The 25099-nt window shown below is 54.7% G+C and overlaps 1 protein-coding gene across 1 annotated transcript; it reads left to right on the forward strand.

The window, feature by feature from the left end:
• CCT8 (chaperonin containing TCP1 subunit 8) lies at positions 1–24891 on the forward strand. Its single transcript, XM_078623427.1, has 15 exons — positions 1–140; positions 4042–4132; positions 4400–4479; positions 6711–6860; positions 9836–10016; positions 10791–10852; positions 12325–12462; positions 13103–13281; positions 14089–14155; positions 14933–15020; positions 16764–16879; positions 18902–18973; positions 21545–21742; positions 22733–22852; positions 24244–24891. The coding sequence occupies exons 1-15, from the start codon at positions 81–83 to the stop codon at positions 24325–24327; spliced, it is 1686 nt and encodes a 561-aa protein (XP_078479553.1). The 5' UTR covers positions 1–80; the 3' UTR covers positions 24328–24891.
• The last annotated feature ends 208 nt before the right edge of the window (positions 24892–25099 follow it).

Raw genomic sequence — 25099 nt, forward strand, 5'->3', positions numbered from 1 at the left:
TTCCTACAACGCCCCCGCCCATCTTCCTCTTCCGGCAGACTCCCCTCTCTCTCCTCCTCCAAGACGCAGCAACAGCAGCAATGGCGCTCCACGTTCCTAAGGCTCCCGGCTTCGCGCAGATGCTGAAGGATGGAGCCAGGGTGAGTCTTCGTGGAGCTCCCTCGCCGCCTCCGCGTTGGACTTAGACGGGCTCCCTGTTAGCGAGGGGAGCAGGGGGGGGGGGTGAGGACGAGATTTTCATTGTGAAGTACAAACACCCTCAAGCACCACCACGCGGTCTGGGTTTTTCACTCGCGCGCGTGTGATTCTTACCCATAAAAGCAACTTTAATGATGGGGAGTTGTGCTTAACTTCGTTGGGAATCGAACTAAACACACGCGGTTGCGATTGAAGGGATCTCTGTTGGTTGGTGATGCTTTTAAAAGCTGACGCGTCACGGAGCCGTGATCCGTTAACCACGCGAAGCCTTCACCGACCAGGCCGCAAGTCGGTTTCCGAATTGGAGATTAAACAAAGATTTAGCGCATAAAGGTTGAGGTTTAGTGGTCGTGTAGCGGTAGTACCGCTCGCCTCGACGGCGCGGTTGCCGTAATTGTTGAATGATTCAATTCATTCTGGAGAAATCCGCGGATTTGAATGGAATCTGTCACTGACGCTGCACCCACAGACTCAGCACTGCCACCCACAGACTCAACACTGTCACCCACAGACTCAACACTGTCACCCACAGACTCAACACTGCCACCCACAGACTCAGCACTGCCACCCATAGACTCAACACTGTCACCCACAGACTCAACACTGTCACCCACAGACTCAACACTGTCACCCACAGACTCAACACTGCCACCCACAGACTCAGCACTGTCACCCATAGACTCAGCACTGCCACCCATAGACTCAGCACTGCCACCCATAGACTCAGCACTGCCACCCATAGACTCAGCACTGTCACCCATAGACTCAGCACTGCCATAGACTCAGCACTGCCATAGACTCAGCACTGTCACCCATAGACTCAGCACTGCCACCCATAGACTCAGCACTGCCACCCATAGACTCAGCACTGTCACCCATAGACTCAGCACTGTCACCCATAGACTCAGCACTGCCATAGACTCAGCACTGCCACCCATAGACTCAGCACTGTCACCCATAGACTCAGCACTGCCACACATAGACTCAGCACTGTCACCCATAGACTCAGCACTGCCATCCATAGACTCAGCACTGCCACCCATAGACTCAGCACTGTCACCTATAGACTCAGCACTGTCACCCATAGACTCAGCACTGTCACCCATAGACTCAGCACTGCCACACATAGACTCAGCACTGTCACCCATAGACTCAGCACTGCCATCCATAGACTCAGCACTGCCACCCATAGACTCAGCACTGTCACCTATAGACTCAGCACTGTCACCCATAGACTCAGCACTGTCACCCATAGACTCATTACTGCCACCCATAGACTCAGCACTGTCACTCATAGACTCAGCACTGCCATAGACTCAGCACTGCCATAGACTCAGCACTGCCATAGACTCAGCACTGCCATAGACTCAGCACTGTCACCCACAGACTCAGCACTGCTACCCATAGACTCAGCACTGCCATAGACTCAGCACTGCCACCCATAGACTCAGCATTGTCACCCATAGACTCAGCACTCCCACCCATAGACTCAGCACTGCCACCCATAGACTCAGCACTGCCACCCATAGACTCAGCACTGCCATAGACTCAACACTGCCACCCATAGACTCAGCACTGTCACCCATAGACTCAGCACTGTCACCCATAGACTCAGCACTGCCACCCATAGTCTCAGCACTGCCACCCATAGACTCATCACTGCCACCCATAGACTCAGCACTGCCACCCATAGACTCAGCACTGCCACCCATAGACTCAGCACTGCCACCCATAGACTCAGCACTGCCACCCATAGACTCAGCACTGCCACCCATAGACTCATCACTGCCACCCATAGACTCATCACTGCCACCCATAGACTCAGCACTGTCACCCAAAGACTCAGCACTGTCAACCATAGACTCAGCACTGTCACCCATAGACTCAGCACTGCCACCCACAGACTCAGCACTGCCATAGACTCAGCACTGTCACTCATAGACTCAACACTGTCACCCACAGACTCAGCACTGTCACCCACAGACTCAGCACTGTCACCCATAGACTCAGCACTGTCACCCATAGACTCAGCATTGTCACCCAAAGACTCAGCACTGCCATAGACTCAGCACTGTCACCCATAGACTCAGCACTGCCATAGACTCAGCACTGTCACCCATAGACTCAGCACTGTCACCCAAAGACTCAGCACTGTCACCCATAGACTCAGCACTGTCACCCATAGACTCAGCACTGTCACCCATAGACCCAGCACTGTCACCCATAGACTCAGCACTGCCACCCACAGACTCAGCACTGTCACCCATAGACTCAACACTCACCCATAGACTCAGCACTGCTACCCATAGACTCAGCACTGTCACCCATAGACCCAGCACTGTCACCCATAGACTCAACACTCACCCATAGACTCAGCACTGCTACCCATAGACTCAGCACTGTCACCCATAGACCCAGCACTGTCACCCATAGACTCAGCACTTCCACCCATAGACTCAACACTGCTACCCATAGACTCAGCACTGCCACCCATAGACTCAGCACTGCTATAGACTCAGCACTGTTACCCACAGACTCAGCACTGTCACCCAAAGACTCAGCACTGCCATAGACTCAGCACTGCCATAGACTCAGCACTGTCACCCATAGACTCAGCACTGCCACCCATAGACTCAGCACTGCCATAGACTCAGCACTGCCATAGACTCAGCACTGTCACCCATAGACTCAGCACTGTCACCCAAAGACTCAGCACTGCCATAGATTCAGCACTGTCACCCATAGACTCAGCACTGCCATAGACTCAGCACTGTCACCCATAGACTCAGCACTGCCACCCATAGACTCAGCACTGCCATAGACTCAGCACTGCCATAGACTCAGCACTGTCACCCATAGACTCAGCACTGTCACCCATAGACTCAGCACTGTCACTCAAAGACTCAGCACTGCCATAGACTCAGCACTGTCACCCATAGACTCAGCACTGTCACCCATAGACTCAGCACTGCCACCCACAGACTCAGCACTGCCATAGACTCAGCACTGTCACTCATAGACTCAGCACAGACCATAGACTCAGCACTGTCACCCATAGACTCAGCACTGCTATAGACTCAGCACTGTCACTCATAGACTCAGCACAGACCATAGACTCAGCACTGCCACCCATAGACTCAGCACTGCCATAGACTCAGCACTGCCATAGACTCAGCACTGTCACCCATAGACTCAGCACTGTCACCCATAGACTCAGCACTGTCACCCAAAGACTCAGCACTGCCATAGACTCAGCACTGTCACCCATAGACTCAGCACTGCCGCCCACAGACTCAGCACTGCCATAGACTCAGCACTGTCACTCATAGACTCAGCACAGACCATAGACTCAGCACTGTCACCCATAGACTCAGCACTGTCACCCATAGACTCAGCACTGTCACCCATAGACTCAGCACTGTCACCCAAAGACTCAGCACTGCCATAGACTCAGCACTGTCACCCATAGACTCAGCACTGCCATAGACTCAGCACTGTCACCCATAGACTCAGCACTGTCACCCATAGACTCAACACTGCCACCCATAGACTCAGCACTGCCATAGACTCAACCTTTGCCAAGTTCGATTCCAGCTCACGGCCAAGCCCAGAGACGATTATCTAAACCTGTCCTGGGCCCCCCCTAGGTGGACTCAGCCTTAAATGAGTACCTGGTGTAGCGGTGTAGTGTAGTAAACATCGCTAGCACTGGGAAGATAAAGGCGGCCGGGCGAGGTGCTGGCCACCCACCCACCTCGTGTGCCATGCTCGCTAACAGCACTTGCCCCAGCTGTCTGTTAAGGCTACACGGGGGATCTTTGTGTGTGTGTGTGTGCGCTGCAGCATTACAGTGGTCTTGAGGAGGCCGTGTACAGGAACATCCAGGCGTGCAAGCAGCTGGCAGAGACCACGCGCACAGCCTACGGGCCATTCGGTGAGACCCGCTGATGATGATGATGATGTTCCAGCTGCTGATGATGATGATGCTGCTGCTGCTGCTACTACTGATGATGATGACGCTACTGATAACGACGCTGCTGCTACTGATGATGCTGCTGCTGCTACTGATGTTGATGATGATGACGCTGCTGATAACGACGCTGCTGCTACTGATGATGCTGCTGCTGCTACTGATGTTGATGATGATGACGCTGCTGATAATGATAACGACGCTGCTGCTGGTGCCGCCGCGTGCCGCCAGGGATGAACAAGATGGTGATCAACCACCTGGAGAAGCTGTTTGTTACGAGTGACGCAGCCACCATCGTGCGCGAGCTGGAGGTGACCCAACGCTCACCACTCACTCACCACTCACTCACCACTCACTCACCACTCACTCACTCACCACTCGCTCACCGCTCACTCACCACTCACTCACCACTCACTCACTCACCGCTCACCACTCGCTCACCACTCACTCACCACTCACTCACCACTCACTCACTCACCACTCACTCACCACTCGCTCACCGCTCACTCACCACTCACTCACCACTCGCTCACCACTCGCTCGCTCACCACTCGCTCACCGCTCACTCACCACTCACTCACCACTCACTCACCACTCGCTCACCACTCGCTCGCTCACCACTCGCTCACCGCTCACTCACCACTCACCACTCACTCACCACTCACTCACCACTCGCTCACCACTCGCTCGCTCACCACTCGCTCACCGCTCACTCACCACTCACCACTCACTCACCACTCGCTCACCACTCGCTCGCTCACCACTCGCTCACCGCTCACTCACCACTCACTCACCACTCACTCACCGCTCACTCAGCGCTCACTCACCACTCACTCACCACTCACTCACTCACTCACCACTCACTCACCACTCACTCACCCACCACTCACTCACCACTCACTCACCACTCACTCATTCACTCACCACTCACTCACCACTCACTCACCGCTCACTCACCACTCACTCACCACTCACTCACCGCTCACTCATCGCTCACTCACCACTCACTCACCACTCACGCACTCACCACTCACTCACTCACCGCTCACCACTCGCTCACCGCTCACTCACCACTCACTCACCACTCACTCACCACTCACTCACCACTCACTCACTCACCACTCACTCACTCACCGCTCACCACTCGCTCACCGCTCACTCACCACTCACTCACCACTCACTCACCACTCACTCACCACTCGCTCACCACTCACTCACCACTCACTGACTCACCACTCACTCACCACTCACTCACCACTCGCTCACCGCTCACTCACCACTCACTCACCACTCACTCACCACTCACTCACCACTCACTCACCGCTCACTCAGCGCTCACTCACCACTCACTCACCACTCACTCACCACTCACTCACTCACCACTCACTCACCCACCACTCACTCACCACTCACTCACCACTCACTCATTCACTCACCACTCACTCACCACTCACTCACCGCTCACTCACCACTCACTCACCACTCACTCACCACTCACTCACTCACCACTCACTCATCGCTCACTCACCGCTCACTCACCACTCACTCACCACTCACTCACCGCTCACTCACCGCTCACTCACCGCTCACTCCCCACTCACTCACCACTCACTCACCACTCACTCACTCATCGCTCACTCACCACTCACTCACCACTCACTCACCTCTCACTCACTCACCGCTCACTCACCGCGCACTCCCCACTCACTCACCACTCACTCACCACTCACTCACCGCTCACTCACCGCTCACTCACCTCTCACTCACTCACCGCTCACTCACCACTCACTCACCGCTCACTCACCGCTCACTCACCACTCACTCACCGCTCACTCACCGCTCACTCCCCACTCACTCACCACTCACTCACCTCTCACTCACCGCTCACTCATCGCTCACTCACCACTCACTCACCGCTCACTCACCGCTCACTCACCTCTCACTCACCTCTCACTCACTCACCGCTCACTCACCACTCACTCACCGCTCACTCACCACTCACTCACCGCTCACTCACCTCTCACTCACTCACAACTCACTCACCACTCACTCACCACTCACTCACCGCTCACTCACCGCTCACTCCCCACTCACTCACCACTCACTCACCTCTCACTCACCGCTCACTCACCTCTCACTCACCGCTCACTCACCACTCACTCACCGCTCACTCACCACTCACTCACTGCTCACTCACCTCTCACTCACTCACCACTCACTCACCACTCACTCACCACTCACTCACCACTCACCTCTCACTCGCACTTGTGTGGTGTATACAATGTGTGTGTGTGTGTACAACGTGTGTGTGTGTGTACAACGTGTGTGTGTGTGTACAACGTGTGTGTGTGTACAACGTGTGTGTGTGTGTACACCGTGTGTGTGTGTGTGTACAATGTACGTGTGTGTGTGTACGTGTGTGTGTGTACAACGTGTGTGTGTACGTGTGTGTGTGTACAATGTGTGTGTGTGTGTACAACGTGTATGTGTGTGTGTGTACAACGTGTACGTGTGTGTGTGTACACTGTGTGTGTGTGTGCAGGTGCAGCACCCCGCTGCGCGCATGGTGCTCATGGCGAGCGAGATGCAGGAGCAGGAGGTTGGCGACGGCACCAACTTGGTGCTGCTGCTGAGCGGAGCCCTCCTGGAGCAGGCCGACTCCTTGCTGCGGTCGGGACTCTCTGTGCCAGAGGTACTCACACACACACACTCACACACACACACACAGACACAGACACACACTCACACACACATTCACACACACACACAGACACACACACACTCACACACACACTCACACAGACACTCACACAGACACACACACATAGACACACACACAGACACACACACACAGACACACACAGACACACACACACTCACACACACACTCACACACTCACACACACACTCACACAGACACACACACAGACACACACACAGTCACACACACAGACACACACACACACAGACACACACAGACACACACACACAGACACACACACACAGACACACACATACATACAGACAAACAGACACACACACACAGACACACACACACAGACACACACACACAGACACACACAGACACAGACTCACTGCTGCGATCAGGACTCGCTGTGCCACAGGTACTCGCACAGACACAGCACAGACACAGGTCCCCCGTGCAGCCTCGACAGGCTGTAGGGGCAAGTGCTGTTAGTAGTAGCGAGTAGCTACCTACACAGACACAGATCCCCCACGTGTGGTTGTGGTTGCAGGTGATTGTGGACTATGAGAAGGCTTAGTGTGGATGGTAGAGTGGGGGTAGTCGTGACTGGCTGTGTGCGGTTGTAGGTGATTGCGGGCTACGAGAAGGCTTAGTGCGGTGGTGGTGGTGGTTGTGGTGGTGGTGGTGATTGCTGGCTACGAGAAGGCTTAGTGTGGTGGTGATGGTGGTTGTGGTGGTGGTGGTTGTGGTGGTGGTGGTGGGTGTAGGTGATTGCTGGCTACGAGAAGGCTTAGTGTGGTGGTGATGATGGTTGTGGTGGTGATGGTTGTGGTGGTGGTGGGTGTAGGTGATTGTTGGCTACGAGAAGGCTTAGTGTGGTGGTTGTGGTGATGGTGGTGGTGGTGGATGTGGGTGTAGGTGATTGCTGGCTACGAGAAGGCTTAGTGTGGTGATGGTGGTGGTTGTGGTGGTTGTAGGTGATTGCTGGCTATGAGAAGGCTTAGTGCGGTGGTGGTTGTGGTGGTGATGGTGGTGGTGGTTGTGGTTGCAGGTGATTGCGGGCTATGAGAAGGCTTAGTGTGGTGGTGGTGGTGGGTGTGGTGGTGGTGATGGTTGTGGTGGTGGTTGTGGTTGTAGGTGATTGCTGGCTAGGAGAAGGCTTAGTGTGGTGGTTGTGGTGGTGGTGGTGGTTGTGGTGGTGGTGGTGGTGATGGTGGTGGTGGTTGTGGTTGCAGGTGATTGCGGGCTATGAGAAGGCTTAGTGTGGTGGTTGTGGTGGTGGTGGTGGTTGTGGTGGTGGTGGTATGTGGTGGTGGTGGTTGTAGGTGATTTCGGGCTACGAGAAGGCTTAGTGTGGTGGTGGTGGTGGTTGTGATGGTTGTGGTGGTGGTGGTTGTGGTGGTGGTTGTGGTGGTGGTTGTAGGTGATTGCTGGCTACGGGAAGGCTTAGTGTGGTGGTTGTGGTGGTGGTGGTTGTGGTGGTGATGGTGGTGGTGGTGGTTGTAGGTGATTGCTGGCTCGAGAAGGCTTAGTGTGGTTGTGGTGGTGGTGGTTGTGGTGGTGATGGTGATGTTGGTTGTGGTTGTGGTGGTTGTAGGTGATTGCGGGCTACGAGAAGGCTTAGTGTGATGGTGGTGGTGGTTGTGGTGGTTGTGGTGGTGGTGGTGGTGGTGGTTGTAGGTGATTGCTGGCTACGAGAAGGCTTAGTGTGGTGGTGGTGGTGGTGGTGATGGTTGTGATGGTTGTGGTAGTGGTGGTGGTTGTAGGTGATTGCTGGCTACGAGAAGGCTTAGTGTGGTGGTGGTGGTTGTGATGGTTGTGGTGGTGGTTGTGGTGGTGGTTGTAGGTGATTGCTGGCTACGAGAAGGCTTAGTGTGGTGGTGGTGGTGGTGGTGGTGCTTGTGGTGGTGGTTGTGGTGGGTGTAGGTGATTGCGGGCTACGAGAAGGCTTAGTGTGATGGTGGTGGTGGTGGTTGTAGGTGATTGCGGGCTATGAGAAGGCTTAGTGTGGTGGTGATGGTGGTTGTGGTGGTGGTGGTTGTGGTGGTGGTGATGGTGGTGGATGTGGTGGTGGTTGTGGTGTATGTGGTTGTAGGTGATTGCGGGCTATGAGAAGGCTTAGTGTTGTGATGGTGATGGTTGTGGTGGTGGTGCCTGTAGGTGATTGCGGGCTACGAGAAGGCTTAGTGTGGTGGTGGTGGTTGTGGTGGTGGTGCTTGTGGTGGTGGTTGTGGTGGGTGTAGGTGATTGCGGGCTACGAGAAGGCTTAGTGTGATGGTGGTGGTGGTTCTAGGTGATTGCGGGCTATGAGAAGGCTTAGTGTGGTGATGGTGGTTGTGGTGGTGGTTGTGATGGTGGTTGTGGTGGTGATGGTGATGGTGGTGGTGGTTGTAGGTGATTGCGGGCTATGAGAAGGCTTAGTGTGGTGGTGATGGTGGTTGTGGTGGTGATGGTTGTGGTGATGGTGGTTGTGGTGGTGGTGGTTGTGGTGGTGGTGATGGTGATGGTGGTGGATGTGGTGGTGGTTGTGGTGTATGTGGTTGTAGGTGATTGCGGGCTACGAGAAGGCTTAGTGTTGTGATGGTGATGGTGGTGGTTGTGGTGGTGGTGGTTGTAGGTGATTGCGGGCTATGAGAAGGCTTAGTGTTGTGATGGTGATGGTGGTGGTTGTGGTGGTGGTGGTTGTAGGTGATTGCGGGCTACGAGAAGGCTTAGTGTTGTGATGGTGATGGTGGTGGTTGTGGTGGTGGTGGTTGTAGGTGATTGCGGGCTACGAGAAGGCTTAGTGTTGTGATGGTGATGGTGGTGGTTGTGGTGGTGGTGGTTGTAGGTGATTGCGGGCTACGAGAAGGCTTAGTGTTGTGATGGTGATGGTTGTGGTGGTGGTGGTTGTAGGTGATTGCGGGCTACGAGAAGGCTTAGTGTTGTGATGGTGATGGTTGTGGTGGTGGTGGTTGTAGGTGATTGCGGGCTACGAGAAGGCGTGTGACAAGGCGCTGGAGGTGCTCCCGTCGCTGAGCGAGCGCTCTCTGGGCGACGAGCGCAACGAGGCGGAGGTGGCGGCCGCCATCCGCACGGCCGTCTCCTCCAAGATGTACGGCACCGAGGACTTCCTCGCCAAGCTCATCGCCAACGCCTGTGGTGAGGGAACACTCACTCACAGTCAGACTCACACTCACAGGCACACTCACAGTCATACTCACAGTCACAGGCACCGAGGACTTCCTCGCCAAGCTCATCGCCAACGCCTGTGGTGAGGGAACACTCACTCACAGTCAGACTCACACTCACAGGCACACTCACAGTCACACTCACAGGCACCGAGGACTTCCTCGCCAAGCTCATCGCCAACGCCTGTGGTGAGGGAACACTCACAGTCAGACTCACTCACAGTCACACTCACAGTCAGACTCACACTCACAGTCACTCACACTCACAGGCACCGAGGACTTCCTCGCCAAGCTCATCGCCAACGCCTGTGGTGAGGGAACACAGTCACACTCACAGTCACACTCACTCATAGGCACACTCACAGTCACTCACAGTCACTCACTCACAGTCACAGTCGGACTCACACTCACAGGCACAGGCACCGAGGACTTCCTCGCCAAGCTCATCGCCAACGCCTGTGGTGAGGGAACACTCACACTCACAGTCAGACTCACACTCACTCACACAGTCACACTCACAGTCAGACTCACAGTCAGACTCACACTCACAGTCAGACTCACACTCAGTCAGACTCACAAGCACACTCACAGTCAGACTCACACTCACAGTCAGACTCACACTCACAGGCACACTCACAGTCAGACTCAGACTCACACTCACACAGGGACTCACACTCAGACTCACAGTCAGACTAACACTCGGACTAACACGAGACTTGCACGCTGTGTGTTTCTTGTCTCACAGTCTCGATTCTGCCCAGTAGTGGCAACTTTAATGTGGACAACGTACGAGTTTGCAAGATACTGGTAAGAGTCTGCGTGTGTGAGTGTCTGTGTGTGCGTGTCAGTGTGTGTCAGCGTGAGTGTGTCAGCGTGTGTGAGTGTGTGTGTGTGTCAGAGTGTGTCAGCGTGTGTGTGTCAGCGTGTGTGTGTGTCAGCGTCAGTGTGTCAGTGTGTGTGAGTGTCTGTGTGTGCGTGTGTGTGTATCAGAGTGTGTCAGCGTGTGTGAGTGTCTGTGTGCGTGTGTGTGTGTCAGCGTGAGTGTGTCAGCGTGTGTGAGTGTGTGTGTCAGAGTGTGTCAGTGTGTGTGAGTGTCTGTGTGTGTGTCTTTGTCAGAGTGTATCAGCGTGTGTGAGTGTCTGTGTGTGTGTGTGTGTGTGTCAGCGTGTGTGTCAGCGTGTGTGAGTGTCTGTGTGTGTGTGTGTCAGAGTGTGTCTGTGTGTGTGTGTCAGTGTGTGTGTCAGCGTGTGTGAGTGTCTGTGTGTGTGTGTGTCAGCGTGAGTGTGTCAGCGTGTGTGAGTGTCTGTCTGTGTGTGTGTCAGCGTGTGTGTCAGCGTGTGTGAGTGTGTGTGTGTCAGTGAGTGTCTGTGTGTGTGTGTGTGTCAGCGTGTGTCAGCGTGTGTGAGTGTGTGTGTGTCAGCGTGTGTGCGTGTGTGTGTGTCAGTGAGTGTCTGCGTTGGTGTGGGCAGTGTGGTTACGACCAGCTCCGGTTTGACAGCAGAGGTCTCTGAATCAGTCGAGCGGCAATATCCTTTCATCGGCTGCGTAACGCTGTGTGGACGCTACCTGCTCTGTCGCTCCGCACGAAGCTTCGGGTCTTCTCGGCCACGGTCATTCCCTCCCTTCTCTACGCTTGCGAATGGAACATCTTCGCCGGTTAGAAACATTGGGGCTGGCCTGCGTACGATCCATCCTGGGTTTAACCTGCAGGCTGGATTGTGTGAGGAGCTCACAAATCCTTGAAAGATCTGGGCAAAGTCCCATCGGTGAGCTCCTCCGGCAGGCAAGGCTGCGTTGGCTGGGTCATGTAGCCCGCATGCCCAGCCACCGCATGCCCAAGCAGTTTCTGTTTGTCTGCATAGAGGGGGCTAAACAGGCGCGGCACGGGCTAGAGACGAGATGGAGTGATGCGGTACAGGGGGATGTGGAGCTGAGTGGATTTGCCGATGACCGGTGTATGTCTCTGTGTGTATGTCTCTGTGTGTCTCTGTGCGTGTGTCTCTGTGTGTGTCTCTGTGTGTGTGTGTATCTCTGTGTGTATCTGTGTGTGTCTGTGTGTGTGTGTACCACAGGGCTCTGGTGTTCAGGCGTCCACGATGATGCGGGGCATGTCTCTGTGTGTGTCTCTGTGTGTGTAACTCTGTGTGTGTCTCTGTGTGTGTCTCTGTGTGTGTGTCTGTGTGTGTAACTGTGTGTGTAACTCTGTGTGTGTGTATCTCTGTGTGTGTGTAACTGTGTCTGTGTATAACTGTGTGTGTGTAACTGTGTGTGTGTCACAGGGCTGTGGTGTCCAGGCGTCGACGGTGATGCGGGGGATGGTGTTCAAGCGCGAGGTGGAGGGCGACGTGAAGGCGGCCAGGGCGGCGCGCATCGTCATCTACTCGTGCGCCTTCGACTCCACCAACACCGAGACCAAGGTGGGCGCCTGTGTGTCAGTGTGTGTGTCAGTGTGTGTGTGTGTGTCAGTGTGTGTGTGTGTGGGTGTGTGTGTGGGTGTGTGTGTGTGTGTCGCTGTGTGTGTGTGTCAGTGTGTGGGTGTCAGTGTGTGTGTCAGTGTGTGTGTGTCAGTGTGTCGCTGTGTTTCAGTGTGTGTGTGTCGCTGTGTGTGTGTGTGTGTCGCAGTGTGTCAGTGTGTGTGTGTCACTGTGTGTCAGTGTGTGGGTGTGTGTCAGTGTGTGTCAGTGTGTGTGTGTCACTGTGTGTGCCACTGTGTGTGTGTGTCAGTGTGTGTGTGTGTCAGTGTGTGTGTCAGTGTGTGTGTGTGTATATCTGTATCTATGTATATCTCTGTGTGTGTGTGTCTCTCTCTCTGTGTGTGTGTATATCTGTATCTATGTATATATCTGTGTGTGTCTCACTCTCGCTCTCTCTGTATGTGTGTGTCTCTCTCTCTGTGTGTGTGTTTCTCTCTGTGTGTGTGTGTGTGTCACTGTGTATGTGTGTGTCTCTCTCTCTGTGTGTGTGTTTCTCTCTCTGTGTGTGTGTGTTTCTCTCTCTGTGTGTGTGTGTGTCACTGTGTGTGTGTGTCTCTCGCTCTCTCTGTGTGTGCGTGTGCAGGGCACGGTGTTGATCCGGAGCGCCCAGGAGCTGGTGTCGCTCACCCAGGGCGACGAGTCGCTGCTCGAGTCCCAGGTGGTGGCCATCGCTGCCGCTGGCGCCACCGTCGTGGTGGCGGGCGGCAAGGTTGCCGACCTGGCGCTGCACTACGCCAACAAGCACCGGCTCATGCTGGTCAGGTGCGGCCCCGCACAGGCAAAGGTCCCCCGCGTAGCCTCGAGCAGCCCGCGGGGGCAAGTGCCGTCGGTAGCCGGCGGCGGCGGCGCCCGTGAAGGCTGCCGGAACCGCGGCACCGGGTGCTCGTTTGAGTCTGAGTCGACCTAGGGGAGGCCCAGGACCGGTTCGGATAATCGGCGGCGGCGTTGGTGGCCGTGAGAGAGATGCACAGAGAGATAAAGAGAGATACTCCAGCAACAACGGAGGGCGGAGGAGCGACGCTCACAACAACGAGCGGAGCGCCGGGTGGCTAAAGCACAGCAAGTTGGCACAGTAGGGGGCACAGGTGGTGCATCAGCCAGTCATCTCAATTGGTGAACCCACGGCACCTGCAGGGTCTGTCCCGTGACCTCCTCATGCACCTAGCCTGGCACAAGCGCCGTGGTGACGTCACCGCCACCCCCGCTGTGTGTAGCCACAGAGCCGGTAGCCGTTATAGACGCTGCTGCTGCTACTAACAGCACTTGCCCCTACAGTCTGTTAGAGGCTACACGGGGGACCTTTGTCTTTGTGTCTATATAACTTATCTTTGTCTGTGTGTGTGTGTGTCTTTTGTGTCTGTGTGTGTGTTTGTGTGTGTTTGTGTGTGTCTGTGTGTGTGTGTCTGTGTGTGTGTGTCTGTGTGTGTGTCTGTGTGTGTGTGTGTGTCTGTGTGTGTGTGTGTCTGTGTGTGTGTCTGTGTGTGTCTGTGTGTGTGTGTCTGTGTGTGTGTCTGTGTGTGTGTGTGTCTGTGTGTGTGTCTGTGTGTGTGTCTGTGTGTGTGTGTCCAGGCTGAATTCCAAATGGGATCTAAGACGACTGAGCAAGACGGTTGGGGCCACTGTCCTGCCTCGTCTGGTGAGAGACACACAGAGACGCACACAGACACACAGACATAGACACACAGACATAGACACACACACAGAGACACACACAGAGACACACAGAGACACACACAGAGACACAGACACACACAGAGACACAGACACACACAGAGACACAGACACACACAGAGACACACACAGACACACACACAGAGACATTGACACACAGAGACACAGACACATGCAGAGAGACACACACAGAGACACACAGATACACAGACACATAAACAGATCCCCCATGTAGCCCACGCGTGCTATTGGGGCACTCATTGCCACCCCTAGCTGTGGAGGGATGACAGCGGAGCCTCTGCCACATCCTCCTACATCCTTCTCCCTCCTCCACCACCTTCACCACATCCACCACATCCACCACCACCTCCACCACCACATCCACCACCATCTCCACCACCACCGCCACATCCACCACCATCTCCACCACCTCCACCACATCCACCACCATCTCCACCACCACCACTACATCCACCTCCACCACTACATCCACCACCATCTCCACCACATCCATCACCTCCACATCCATCACCTCCACATCCACCACCACCACCATCTCCACCTCCACCACCATCACCACCACCACATCCACCACCATTTCTCCACCACCACATCCACCACCACAACCTCCACCACCTCCATGTCCTCCTCCTACACCACCACCACCTCCTCCACCACCGCCACCTCCTCATCCTCCACCATCTCCTCCACCATCTCCACCACCTCCTCCTCGGTGATGCAGACTCCCCCCACGGCGGATGATCTGGGTCACTGTGACAGCGTCCACCTTGACGAGGTGGGGGACACACAGGTGGTCGTCTTCAAGCAAGGTGAGCGTGGTGAGCGTGGTGAGCGTGGTGAGGGGTGGTGGTGAGGGGTGAGCGTGGTGAGGGGTGGTGGTGAGGGGTGGTGAGCGTAGTGAGGGGTGGTGAGTGGGTGAGTGGTGAGCGTGGTGAGGGGTGAGGGGTGGTGAGCGTGGTGAGGGGTGAGTGAGTGAGTGGTGAGCGTGGTGAGGGGTGAGGGGTGGTGAGCGTGGTGAGGGGTGGTGAGGGGTGGTGAGGGGTGAGAGGTGGTGAGTGGTGAGCGTGGTGAGGGGTGGTGAGTGTGGTGAGGGGTGGTGAGGGGTGGTGAGCGTGGTGAGGGGTGAGGGGTGAGCGTGGTGAGGGGTGGTGAGCGGTGGTGAGCGTGGTGAGGGGTGGTGAGCGTGGTGAGTGAGCGGTGGTGAGCGTGGTGAGGGGTGGTGAGCGTGGTGAGTGAGCGTGGTGAGGGGTGGTGAGCGTGGTGAGGGGTGGTGGTGAGGGGTGGTGAGGGGTGAGCGTGGTGAGGGGTGGTGGTGAGGGGTGGTGAGGGGTGGTGAGCGTGGTGAGGGGTAGTGAGCGTGGTGAGGGGTGGTGAGTGAGTGAGTGGTGAGCGGTGGTGAGCGTGGTGAGCGTGGTGAGGGGTGGTGAGTGAGTGGTGAGTGAGTGGTGAGTGTGTGAGGTGAGTGTGGTGAGTGAGTGAGTGGTGAGTGAGTGTGGTAAGTGAGTGAGTGGTGAGTGTGGTGAGTGAGTGAGTGGTGAGTGTGGTGAGTGAGTGAGTGGTGAGTGAGTGAGTGGTGAGTGTGGTAAGTGAGTGAGTGGTGAGTGTGTGAGGTGAGTGTGGTGAGTGAGTGAGTGAGTGGTGAGTGTGGTAAGTGAGTGAGTGGTGAGGTGAGTGTGGTGAGTGAGCGGTGAGTGAGTGGTGAGTGAGTGAGTGGTGAGCGTGGTGAGTGAGTGGTGAGTGAGTGGTGAGTGTGTGGTGAGTGTGTGGTGAGTGAGTGGTGAGTGAGTGTGTGGTGAGTGAGTGGTGAGCGTGGTGAGTGAGTGGTGAGTGAGTGGTGAGTGAGTGAGTGTTGAGTGTGTGTGTGTAGTGAGTGGTGGTGAGTGAGTGAGTGGTGAGTGAGTGGTGAGCGTGGTGAGTGAGTGAGTGTGGGAGTGTGGTGAGTGAGTGGTGAGTGAGTGAGTGGTGAGTCTGGTGAGTGAGTGGTGAGTGAGTGAGTGAGTGGTGAGTGTGTGTGTGTGGTGAGTGGTGGTGAGTGAGTGGTGAGTGTGGTGAGTGAGTGGTGAGCGTATGTGGTGAGCGTGTGGTAAGTGAGTGAGTGGTGAGCGTGGTGAGTGAGTGGTGAGTGAGTGAGTGGTGAGTGAGTGGTGAGCGTGTGTGGTGAGTGAGTATGTGGTGAGTGAGTGGTGAGCGTGTGTGGTGAGTGTGGTAAGTGGTGAGTGAGTGGTGAGCGTGTGTGGTGAGTGTGGTAAGTGAGTGTGTGTAGTGAGTGAGTGAGTGGTGAGTGTGGGAGTGTGGTGAGTGAGTGGTGAGTGTGGTGAGCGTGGTGAGTGAGTGGTGAGCGTGGTGAGTGAGTGAGTGAGTGGTGAGCGTGGTGAGTGAGTGGTGAGTGTGGTGAGTGAGTGGTGAGTGAGTGGTGAGTGTGGGAGTGTGGTGAGTGAGTGGTGAGTGTGGTGAGTGAGTGGTGAGCGTGGTGAGTGAGTGGTGAGTGAGTGGTGAGTGTGGGAGTGTGGTGAGTGAGTGGTGAGTGAGTGGTGAGCGTGTGTGGTGAGCAGACAAGGAGGAGAGTGCCATCTCCACGGTGTTGCTGCGTGGAGCCACGGAGAACGTGATGGACGACGCGGAGAGAGCCGTGGACGACGGAGTGAACTCCTACAAAGTCCTCCTGCGGGTGAGGAACGCTCACTCACCACTCACTCACCACTCACTCACCACTCACTCACTCACCACACTCACCACTCACTCACTCACTACACACTCACTCACTCACCACTCACTCACCACTCACTCACTCACCACTCACTCACCACTCACTCACCACTCACTCACCACTCACTCACCACTCACTCATCACCACTCACTCACCTCTTACTCACCACTCACTCACTACACTCACTCACCACTCACTCACCACTCACTCACTCATCACCACTCACTCATCACCACTCACCACTCGCTCACCACCGCCACCAGCACCATCACGACCATCACCGTCACCACCACCATCACCGCCACCATCATCACCACCACCATCACCGCCGCCATCACGACCACCGCCACCAGCACCATCACCACCACCATCGTCACCACCACCATCACCGCCACCATCACCGCCACCATCACCGCCACCATCACCACCACCATCACCGCCACCATCACCGCCACCATCACCGCCACCATCACCACCACCATCACCGCCGCCATCACCGCCACCATCACCGCCACCATCACCGCCACCATCACCGCCACCATCACCGCCACCATCACCGCCACCATCACCGCCACCATCACCGCCGCCATCACGACCACCGCCACCAGCACCATCACCACCACCATCGTCACCACCACCATCACCGCCACTGCCACCATTACCGCCACCATCACCGCCACCATCACCGCCGCCGTCACCATCACCGCCACCACGACCATCATCACCACCACCATCATCATCATCATCATCACCACCATCATCATCATCACCACCACCGCCACCATCACCGCCGCCGTCACCATCACCGCCACCACGACTACCATCAATCATGACCACCACCATCACCACGGTGCTATGCTGATGTTGTGACATTGTGAAGCGGATGGTGATAATGATGATGGTGATGATGATGATGTGTTGTGATGCTGCTGTTGATGATGATGTTGTGATGATGTGATGATGATGATGATGTTGTGATGATGATGTTGTGATGTTGTAATGTGATGATGATGATGTTGTGATGATGATGTGATGATGATGATGTTGTGATGATGATGATGTTGTGGTGATGATGATGTGGTGATGATGTTGTGATGTGATGTGATGTTTTAATGTGATGATGATGTGATGTGATGATGATTATGTTGTGTTGATGATGTTGATGTTGTGATGATGATGATGTGGTGATGATGATGATGTGGTGATGATGATGTTGTGATAATGATGATGTGGTGATGATGATGATGATGTTGTGATGTTGATGATGTTGTTGATGATGATGTGATGATGATGATGATGTGGTGATGATGATGTGATAATGATGATGTGGTGATGATGATGATGATGTTGTGATGTTGATGATGTTGTTGATGATGATGATGTTGTGATGATGTTGATGATGTGATGATGATGATGTTGTGATGATGATGTTGTGATGTTGTAATGTGATGATGATGATGTTGTGATGATGATGTGATGATGATGATGTTGTGATGATGATGATGTTGTGGTGATGATGATGTGGTGATGATGTTGTGATGTGATGTTTTAATGTGATGATGATGTGATGTGATGATGATGATGTTGTGTTGATGATGTTGATGTTGTGATGATGATGATGTGGTGATGATGATGATGTGGTGATGATGATGTTGTGATAATGATGATGTGGTGATGATGATGATGATGTTGTGTTGATGATGATGTTGTGATGATGATGATGTGGTGATGATGATGATGTGGTGATAATGATGATGTGGTGATGATGATGATGTTGTGATGTTGTTGATGATGATGTGATGATGATGATGATGATGTTGTGATAATGATGATGTGGTGATGATGTTGATGTTGTTGATGATGTTGTAATGTTGATGTTGATGATGTTGATGTTGTTGATGATGTTGTAATGTTGATGTTGATGATGTTGATGTTGTTGATGATGTTGTAATGTTGTTGATGTTGATGATGTTGTTGCTGCAGGATCGCCGTCTGGTGCCCGGTGCTGGCGCTACGGAGATAGAGCTAGCGCAGCAGATAGCAGCATACGGGGAGGTGAGGATCACTCACCACTCACTCACCACTCACTCACCACTCACTCATCACCACTCACTCATCACCACTCACTCACCACTCACTCACCACTCACTCACTCACCACTCACTCACCACTCACTCACCACTCACTCACCACTCACTCACCACTCACTCACTCACCACTCACTCACCACTCACTCACCACTCACTCATCACCACTCACTCACCACTCACTCACCACTCACTCACTCACCACTCACTCACTTACCACTCACTCACCACTCACTCACTCACCACTCACTCATCACCACTCACTCACCACTCACTCACTCACCACTCACTCACCACTCACTCATCACCACTCACTCACCACTCACTCACCACTCACTCACCACTCACTCACTCACCACTCACTCACTCACCACTCACTCACCACTCACTCACCACTCACTCATCACCACTCACTCACCACTCACTCACCACTCACTCACCACTCACTCACCACTCATCACCACTCACTCACCACTCACTCACCACTCACTCACCACTCACTCACTTACCACTCACTCACCACTCACTCACTCACCACTCACTCATCACCACTCACTCACCACTCACTCACTCACCACTCACTCACCACTCACTCATCACCACTCACTCACCACTCACTCATCACCACTCACTCACCACTCACTCACCACTCACTCACCACTCACTCACCACTCACTCACTCACCACTCACTCACTCACCACTCACTCACCACTCACTCATCACCACTCACTCACCACTCACTCACCACTCACTCACCACTCACTCATCACCACTCACTCACCACTCACTCACCACTCACTCACTCACCACTCACTCACTTACCACTCACTCACCACTCACTCACTCACCACTCACTCATCACCACTCACTCACCACTCACTCACCACTCACTCACCACTCACTCATCACCACTCACTCACCACTCACTCACTCACCACTCACTCACCACTCACTCACCACTCACTCATCACCACTCACTCACCACTCACCCACTACGCACTCACTCACCACTCACTCACCACTCACTCACTCACTCACCACTCACTCACCACTCACTCACCACTCACTCATCACCACTCACTCACCACTCACTCACCACTCACTCATCACCACTCACTCACCACTCACTCACCACTCACTCATCACCACTCACTCATCCACCACTCACCACCACTCACTCACCACTCACTCACCACCACTCACTCACCACTCACTCATCACCACTCAATCATCACTCACCACTCACTCATCACTCACCACTCACTCATCACCACTCACTCACCACTCACTCACTCACCACTCACTCACCACTCACTCACCACTCACTCATCACCACTCACTCACCACTCACCCACTACGCACTCATCACCACTCACTCACCACTCACTCACTCACCACTCACTCATCACCACTCACTCACCACTCACTCATCACCACTCACTCACCACTCACTCATCACCACTCACTCACCACTCACTCACTCACCACTCACTCATCACCACTCACTCATCCACCACTCACTCACTCACTCACCACTCACTCATCACCACTCACTCACCACTCACTCATCACCACTCACTCACCACTCACTCATCACCACTCACTCACCACTCACTCATCCACCACTCACTCACCACTCACTCATCACCACTCACTCACCACTCACTCACTCACCACTCACTCACCACTCACTCATCACCACTCACTCACCACTCACTCACCACTCACTCACCACTCACTCACCACTCACTCACTCACCACTCACTCACCACTCACTCACCACTCACTCACCACTCACTCACCACTCACTCACTCACCACTCACTCACTCACCACTCACTCACCACTCACTCATCACCACTCAATCACCACGCACTCATCACCACTCAATCATCACTCACCACTCACTCATCACTCACCACTCACTCACTCATCCACCACTCACCACCACTCACCATTCACCAACACTCACTCACCACCACTCACTCATCACCACTCACTCACCACTCACTCATCCACCATGACCGCTCACCACGACCAATCACCACTCACTCGCCACTCATCACCACTCACTCACCTGTGTGTCTGTGTGTGTGTCTATATGTGTGTGTCTGTGTGTGTGTGTGTCTGTGTGTGTGTGTGGTGTGTCTGTGTGTGTGTCTGTGTGTGTGTGTGGTGTGTGTCTGTGTGTGTGTGTGGTGTGTGTGCGTGTGTCTGTGTGTGTCTGTGTGTGTGTCTGTGTGTGTCTGTGTGTGTCTGTGTGTGGTGTGGTGTGTCTGTGTGTGTCTGTGTGTGTGTGTGTGTGGTGGGGTGTGTGTCTGTGGGTGTGTGTGTGGTGTGTGTGTGTGTGTCTGTGTGTGTGCACTGTGTGTCTGTGTGTGTGTGTGTCTGTGTGTGACTATGTGTGTGTGCGTCTGTGTGTGTGTGTGTGTGTCTGTGTGTGTGTCTGTGTGCGCGTGTGTGTGTCTGTGTGTGTGTGTCTGTGTGTGCGTGTGTGTGTCTGTGTGTGTGTGTCTGTGTGTGTGTGTGGTGTGTGCAGGCGAGTCCCGGCCTGGACCAGTACGCCATCAGGAAGTTTGCGGTGGCGCTGGAGTCTGTGCCGCGGGCGCTGGCGGAAAACGCCGGCGTCAAGGCCAACGAGGTGCTGTCGCTGCTCTACGCCGCTCACCAGCACAACGCGCCCGCCGGCACCGGCGACACCGGCGTCACCGGCTCCGGCGTGGGCATCGACATCGAGGTGAGAATCCCTGGCACTGTCACCACCGTCGTTGTCGGCACCGTTATCACCACCGCTAGCTAGCTAGCTAGCGGTGTCACCGCTAGCGCTGTCACCACCACTATCACCACCACCACTATCACCATTATCATCACCACCACTATCATCACCACCACTATCATCACCACCACTATCATCACCACCACTATCACCACCACTATCATCACCACCACTATCACCACCACTATCACCACCACTATCATCACCACCACTATCACCACCACTATCATCACCACCACTATCACCACCACTATCATCACCACCACTATCACCACCACCACCGATTATCTGAACCGGTCCTGGGCCTCCCCAAGGTCGAGTCAGCCTCAAATGAGTAGCTGGTGTAGCGTAGTAAACATCGCTAGCACTGGGGAGACAAAGGCGGCCGGGCGTGGTGCTGGCCACCCACCCACCCCCTCGTGTGCCACAGTGCCGGCCTTCATAGGTGCTCGCTAACAGCACTTGCCCCTACAGGCTGCTGAGGCTACACGGGGGATCTTTGTCTGTGTGTGTGTGGGTAGCTACTTGCTACTACTAACAGCACTTGCCCCTACAGTCTGCTGAGGCTACACGGGGGACCTTTGCCTGTGTAGGTAGCTACTACTAACAGCACTTGCCCCTACACTCTGTTAGAGGCTACACGGGGGACCTGTGTCTGTGTATGTAGCTACTACTAACAGCACTTACCCCTACAGTCTGCTGAGGCTACACGGGGGATCTTTGTCTGTGTAGGTAGCTACTACTAACAGCACTTGCCCCTACACTCTGCTGAGGCTACACGGGGGATCTTTGTCTGTGTAGGTAGCTACTACTAACAGCACTTGCCCCTACACTCTGCTGAGGCTACACGGGGGACCTTTGCCTGTGTAGGTAGCTACCACTAACAGCACTTGCCCCTACACTCTGCTGAGGCTACACGGGGGACCTTTGCCTGTGCCTGTGTGTGTGTAGGGAGATGGCCCCACGGTGTTGGACGCGAACGTGGCCGGCATCTTGGAGCCGCTGCTGCTCAAGCACTGGGCCCTGAGACTCGCCACCAACGCAGCCACCACCGTGCTGAGCGTAGACCAGGTCACCACCACCACAACCACCACAACCACAACCACCACCACAACCACCACCACAATCACCACCACTACCACCACCACAACCACCACAACCACCACCACAACCACCACCACCACCACAACCACCACCACAACCACCACTATCACTGCTCAAGCACTGGGCCCTGAAGCTCGCCACCAACGCAGCCACCACCGTGCTGAGCGTAGACCAGGTCACCACCACCACCACCACAACCACCACCACAACCACCACAACCACCACAACCACCACTACCACCACCACCACAACCACTATCACAACCACTACCACCACCACAACCACCACAGCCACCACCGTGCTGAACGTAGACCAGGTCACCACCACCAACTACCACTATCACAACCACCACAACCACTATCACCACCAACTATCACCACTACCACCACAACCACTATCACCACCACCAACTACCGCAACCACTACCACCAACTACCACAACCACTATCACCACCACCAACTACCACTACCACCAACTACCACAACCACTATCACCACCACCACCACCTATATCAACATGACCTCTCTGAGTGTGTTCAGTTACTAACTTAATTGTACTGCTGTTGTCTCCCTGCACACACGTACACACACACACACGCGTACACACACACACACGCGTACACACACACCCGTACACACACACACGTACACACACGTACACACACGTACACACGTACACACACACACGTACACACACGTACACACACGTACACACGTACACACACACACACGTACACACACGTACACACACACACGCGTACACACACACACGCGTACACACACACACGCGTACACACACACGCGTACACTCACACGCGTACACACACACGCGCGTACACACACACACGCGTACACACACACACGCGTACACACACACGCGTACACTCACACGCGTACACACACACGCGTACACACATACGCGTACACTCACACACGCGTACACACATACGCGCGTACACACATACGCGCGTACACACACATACACACACGCGTACACACACACACGCGTACACACTACACACGCGTACACACACACGTACACACACGCGTACACTCACACACGTACACACACGCGTACACACTACACACGCGTACACACATACCTACTCACACACGTGTACACACACGTACACACACACGTGTACACACACACACGCGTACACACACACGTACACACACGTGTACACACACACACACACTCTCACTCCCGCGTACTCGCTCCCGCGTGTACTCACACACACGCGTACACACGCGTGTACACACTACACACGTGTACACACACATACCTACTCACACATACACACGTGTACACACACACACTCTCACTCCCACGTACTCGCTCCCGCGCGTACTCACAGATCATCATGGCCAAGCGCGCAGGAGGTCCCAAGGCTCCGGAGAAGAAGGCCGACTGGGACGAGGACAGAGACACGGCAGAGTGAAGAGGAGACACGGCAAGACAGAGGCACGGGACGACAGAGACACGACAGAGAGACACGGGGACAACAGAGAGACACGGGGACAGAGACACGGCAGAGTGAAGAGGAGACACGGGACGACAGAGACACGGGGGGGACAGAGAGACACGACAGAGAGACACGGGGACAGAGACACGGCAGAGTGAAGAGGAGACACGGGACGACAGAGACACGGGGACTACAGAGAGACACGGGGACAACAGAGAGACACGGGGACAGAGACACGGGGACTACAGAGAGACACGGGGACTACAGAGAGACACGGGGACAGAGACACAGGGACAACAGAGAGACACGGGGACGACAGAGAGACACGGGGACGGCAGAGACACGACAGAGAGACACGGGGTTAGGGGGACACGGGGTTAGGGGGGGGACACGGGGGCCGATGTGTGGACAGTGCTGAGACACTTGGGGTGAGTCCGGGGACCGAGTCTCTCTCCTCATCGGCACGCTGTCTTGGTCGTGTCTCACTGCGCACTGTTAAGTTATCACTGCAGTTAATAAACTCGGAGATGTGAACACCGGCATGTGTGTACGTGCGTGTGTGTGTGTGCGTGTGTGTGCGTGCGTGTGTGTACGTGCGTGTGTACGTGTGTGTACGTGTGTGTGTACGTGTGTGTACGTGTGTGTGTGTACGTGTGTGTGCGTGCGTGTGTACGTGTGTGTGCACGATCTTTGTGTACGTGCGTGTGTGTGTGTACGTGTGTGTGCACGTGTGTGTACGTGTGTGTGC

This window comes from Lampetra planeri, unplaced genomic scaffold, assembly GCF_965212315.1.
Source record: "Lampetra planeri unplaced genomic scaffold, kcLamPlan1.2.h2 scaffold_249, whole genome shotgun sequence".
NCBI lineage: Eukaryota > Metazoa > Chordata > Hyperoartia > Petromyzontiformes > Petromyzontidae > Lampetra > Lampetra planeri.